Below are 5,321 nucleotides of genomic sequence, written 5' to 3'. Positions count from 1 at the left end.
GTGAATGTAAGATTTGAGGCTTTCACGGCGGTGACTATGAAGAAAGCGGTCTTCTGGGATTTGGCACCGTGTATAAGTGGTGTTAACCGACGTTTCGGAGGAAGGTATCGCCTCCATCTTCTACCCTGAAGATGGAGGCGATATGTTCCTCCGAAACGTCGGTTAACACCACTTATACACGGTGCCAAATCCCAGAAGACTGCTTTCTTCAAGATTGTGAATATTTGATGACAGAATGCAAGGGATAATCATTTCTCACTTGGTGTGTAACATCTGCAGTATAATTAGCAGGGCAAAAATGGATTTGTATGTGGATTAAAATAACATCAGAACCAGCGAAGTGTATTACTGAATCACAAAGAATGAATTTGGAAGATGTGTATGTCATGTGTTGGGGATGTCTGTCATCAGTTTGTTACAGATCATCTTAGTTTAAATATCTGTCTGATTCTTATTTTCAGGTTACAGTTGGGCTTTAGTGAGAATGAAGTTCTGCAAATATTCTGTGATATGTGTGAGGCTGTATCCCGGTTGCATCACTGTCAGACTCCTATAATTCATAGGGACTTAAAGGTGACAGTTTTATATAATGCATTCTTCATATGTCCACTTCTTCCTCTTTGCATGTGCCACCCTCCTTATAGCAATTACACACTACAGTTTATGTTATTTAAACTAACATAATGTAATCTGATGGATTTTGTTTAGATTTTCGACACTAATTTTTTTTTAAAATATATAGTAGTGTTTGTGAGAAGGTTATGCTGTGAAACACTCTCCTCTGTGTGCAGAAACCCACTCTTCTCTCATTTGTTCAGAAAGGTAATGCCACTTTTCTGTCCTCTAAATTTCCTTTCCTTTGGTTCCTGTGTATTTTATATGGCTCATTGCTTAAGCTCAAGGTCAATTTTGCGTTACCAATTTAGCTTTCTACTTGTTTAATGTGATACCTAACATTTGTTTCAATACCACCTTCAGCTAAAGACATCAGTCAAAAAATATAAATTTATAAGCTCTCAGATCTGAATTTTATAAAAATCAGTTTTCTTTGTTCAATTAAAAATATTTTATTTTCACATCACCTAACCTAGAACATATAAAACATGCATCTGTACTGAGTGACTTGTGGTGTAGTGGTCAGAGTTCCTGCCTACAGATCCATAGGTTGGGGGTTCGATTCCCTGCCCTGCCAGATTTTCTGAGAAGTAATGGGACTGGAACGGGGTCCACTCAACCTTGTGGGGATAATTGAGGAGCTATTTCAAGGAAATAGTGGCTCTGGTCTATAAAACCAAGATTAATGGCCGTGGGGATCTGTTGCGCTGACCACGTGACACCCTCTATCCACAAAAGTTGGCACTAACCTTGTCAACAAGTGGTGGTCGCTCAGTTGGTATAGTTCTCTTCCGGACTACAGGCCATGGAGCTTGTTTTTCTATACCGAGTGTCTGGTGGCTTGTGCAGTTTCTTGAGAATCTGCTTCCTGAGGTAATCCTAGCCGGGAGTTTCAAATGAATACAAGCCCAGTTCACAGTGGTTGCAGAGCTATGGGTGATTGCAATTCCTGATGATTTGAACTGACATAATTAAGCTTTACTGAAAGAAATCTAATGTTGTATACTGGACAGTAGAACTCTTCATAACCACTGCTGTGAGAACCTTAAATGCTACATAGAATTTTCTAACCATGTATTACCCATTTACTCTGAGTTTTGATTATACTTTATTTGAAACATGTATAAAGATGTTTAGAACCTCAGACATTAAATCTTAGGATTCATCATCATCATCAGTAATCTGTCAGATGACAGGTCAACAGTCTCATCCAAAAGAATTCCTCCACTTAATGCTATCTAGAGCTTTCTCCCTCAAATGGCAATATCCTCTTCTGTCCCCAAGGTCATCCAGCATCTTCTTACGTCTTCTTCCACGTCTTCTTGTCACTTCTATCTGTCCCTCTATCCTTCCTTCAATAACTTCTTTTAGAAGGCAGTTCCTGCGTAAAACATGACCAATCCAATTAGCCTTCCGTTTTCTTATTTCGTATAGGATATTCCTCTGCTCACTGACTCTAATTAACACTTCTTCATTTCTCACATAATTGGTCCATTAAAAATGAATAATAATATGTGTTTTAGTTTTTCTTTTCTGTACTTTGAATGTGTTAGTGGATTTACACAGTCAACACTCACACTTCCCACTTTAATTTCATGAGTGCTTTTTATACGTACCATTGTGTCTTTTCTTCATTGCATAACTCTGCTTATCAAGAGAAATTGTCCAGCTACTCCCTCCCACACAGATATTCCAAATGCATACCATTTCAGTGTTTGTTCCGTGGTGCTAATGCGGTGGTGTTGTTGTCTGGCTGTGAAGGTGGAGAATATTTTACGGAGTGACAGTGGCCATTACGTGCTGTGTGACTTTGGGTCTGCAACAGGAAAAGTGCTTAACCCCCAAGTACAAGGTGTTTCAGCTGTTGAGGAGGAGATAAAAAAGTATACTACCCTCTCATATCGTGCTCCTGAGATGGTCGACATGTACTCCGGTAAACCCATCACCACTAAGGCTGACATTTGGGTAAGTAGCATTAGTTAGTTGTTAGCCTGTTACAGGGATAGCTTTACTTTTTTATTCCATAAACGTGTATGAGTATCGTTTCAGGTTTTTTCATGGCAATTATTGTTCAGATTGCAGTCTTCTTTTGGTGTGATACCATATAGTCTTATAGGTGGATACCAGTGTTTTGGAGGAATGTGCTGTTTCCTTCTTCAGGGTTGTAGCCTGTAGGGTGAAGATATGGTTCAGTTATACAGGCAGGTTTCACGGAAGATGGCCACTCCAACTTACGGGAAGGGATAAGGAAATACAACGTAGTTTGGGCCAATGGGAATGGTAGGTAGGTAGGTAGGTAGGTAGGAAGATGGCCACTCCATCTTAGAACCTAGTTTGGGCCAATGGGAATGGTAGGTAAGAAGATGGCCACTCCAACTTAGAACCTACTTTGGGCCAATGGGAATGGTAGGTAGGAAGATGGCCACTCCAACTTAGAACCTAGTTTGGGCCAATGGGAATGGTAGGTAGGAAGATGGCCACTCCAATCAAGAACCTAGTTTGGGCCAGTGGGAATGGTCAGTAGGAAGATGGCCACTCCAACTTAGAACCTAGTTTGGGCCAATGGGAATGGTAGGTAGGAAGATGGCCACTCCAACTTAGAACCTAGTTTGGGCCAATGGGAATGGTAGGTAGGACGATGGCCTGCGTCAGGATTGCAGTATTGCTTTTTAATACTGGAGAGAAACGGAATTGTGAGAATCTAAGCTCAGGTACCTGCTTGTAAGGGGCAGTAGTGATCTACCTCTACCCTAACAGCATCAACAGGGACAGGTTCTCCCTGAGCAGGTAATGGAATCCTCTTATCCACTCCCTGAGGGAAAGAAAGAACGTTCTCTCCTTCAAGGTCTAGTTAGGTCACTCCTCCTGAGGTGACACTCCCAAACTAGGGCCATTGAAGAAAGGGCTGACTTCTCATTTACCATCCACAGCAGCCCTGAAAAGGACTGTTCTGTCTCACAGTTCAGATTTCTTTCTGAGAAAAAAATATTGATCATGAAAACAATTGTTTTCTTAACATTTCCTTCTGACCTAGACAAGGCTCCATTTTCCTACCCCCTCCATGGGCCTGAGTGACTGCCTTGGTATTTTTTTTTATTGCTAGTGGGGTGGGACTAAGTCCCTTGTACTGCGGCCACTTCTGGCCTATTGTACCAGCCCCAGATGATAGGTGAGGGTGATTGTGGAGCAGTTGGTGGAATGAAGATTGACAGGGGAACCGAAGTACTCAGAGAAAACCTGTCCCAGCGCCACTTTGTCCACCACAAATCTCACTTGACCAGACCCGGGATCGAATCTGGGCCGTCGCGGTGGGAAGCCAGCAACTAACCACTTCAGCTATGGTACGGCCCCGACCACCTCGGTAAAAACCTGCACTGTATTACTGAGCCACTTCTTCACCCTATATGTTTCCACCCTGAAGATGGGAATAACATTTTCCTCCAAAACATTGATATCTGTCCATGAAATTACATGGTGTCATTATCTAGAAGACTATACCTCAAAGTTCTGTATTTTTTTATATCCAATAAAACGTCAGTTTTTTTAGAGGAGAGAGGATATTGAAGTTACTTTACGAGCTGTTTTATCTGAAGTTTGTAGATTCTTTTTATATGATTTTGGTCTGTGCGGTGTTTTTCAGGATATCGCTTCCATGTATGACAGGGCCAGCTGCATTTCTTCTATCCTATTTATGAAGTCTGAATTTGTTGTAATAAAATGAACGCATTGTTTACACAACCCAGCTAATAATTTAAGAAACAGTTTGTACTGTGTGAGATTTGTTATACTACATTTAAACCTGAACAGTGTTATGGTTTGATTTTTAGGCACTTGGCTGTTTATTATACAAGCTCTGTTTCTTCTCATTGCCGTTTGGAGAGAGTTCACTTGCCATTCAGAGTGGAAACTTCACCATTCCTGACAATTCAAGATATTCCAGAGGGATGCATTGCCTAATTAGTAAGTTTGGAGTTACTTTCGCGCTAGCTGTGGTGTGTTTAATTATGTACATTATGTAAGAGAGTAGAAATGAATTTGTAACTTTGGGCCATTACACATACATTTTTGAATTTAAGTTTTGAAACAGCTTGCTAATATTTATTACATAGTTTGGCTTTGTGTCTCAGAACTTAAAACATGAAGATTAAAATATATTGAATTCTGGTTAAAGAGTTCCTTGGTAAGAAGTTTTGCCGTATATAAAGTTTGTGTTTTGAGGTGCTGCTGTAGTACTGATAGATCACAGAAGGCATAAACATTGTTAAGGTAGTTTATAGTTTAAAGTGACATCAGCAGTTGTCGTTTCAGTTTTTTATCATTCATTATTCTTTAGGAACATCATCCACGTAAATCTTTATTTAACCCTTATTTCCATTCAAGAGGTTCTACAGAGTTGGTCCCCTCAAAATGTAATACATTTTTGTTTGTTGTTGGATTTGAGGTTCTGGTAGTGGTGACTGAAGAGTATAGTTTTCTTGGTTGTAGTGTCGTGTAGTTTGGAGAGACCCCTCTCTGAGCTACGTGGTGTTAACAACCTTGGAACTGTATCCTTTTAAATGCCTTAACCACCATATAATTTTTTTTAAAAACATCTCAGGTTCAAAACATGAAAATATGTCAGACTAGTCATAAAATCTTATGGTATTTGTCTGAGATTTACGTGGTCAGAGCTTCGTTGCTCTGACCACGTGACACCCTCTATCCAC

General features: G+C 40.3%; 1 protein-coding gene across 4 annotated transcripts in view; it reads left to right on the top strand.

Annotated features, from left to right (window-relative positions):
- Window positions 1–5,321, top strand: part of LOC111873683 — a 58,244-nt gene that overhangs the window by 6,243 nt on the left and 46,680 nt on the right. For all 4 annotated transcript variants that reach the window (XM_033755157.1, XM_023868609.2, XM_023868610.2 and 1 more), the window contains 3 exons: window positions 462–573; window positions 2,377–2,580; window positions 4,443–4,575. In XM_033755157.1, the coding sequence (XP_033611048.1) occupies window positions 462–573; window positions 2,377–2,580; window positions 4,443–4,575 (449 nt within the window). The remainder of the gene's footprint in view (window positions 1–461; window positions 574–2,376; window positions 2,581–4,442; window positions 4,576–5,321) is intronic.

This window comes from Cryptotermes secundus, unplaced genomic scaffold (assembly GCF_002891405.2).
Source record: "Cryptotermes secundus unplaced genomic scaffold, Csec_1.0 scaffold1651, whole genome shotgun sequence".
Classification (NCBI taxonomy): domain Eukaryota; kingdom Metazoa; phylum Arthropoda; class Insecta; order Blattodea; family Kalotermitidae; genus Cryptotermes; species Cryptotermes secundus.
This window is presented reverse-complemented; position numbering and strand designations above follow the sequence as displayed.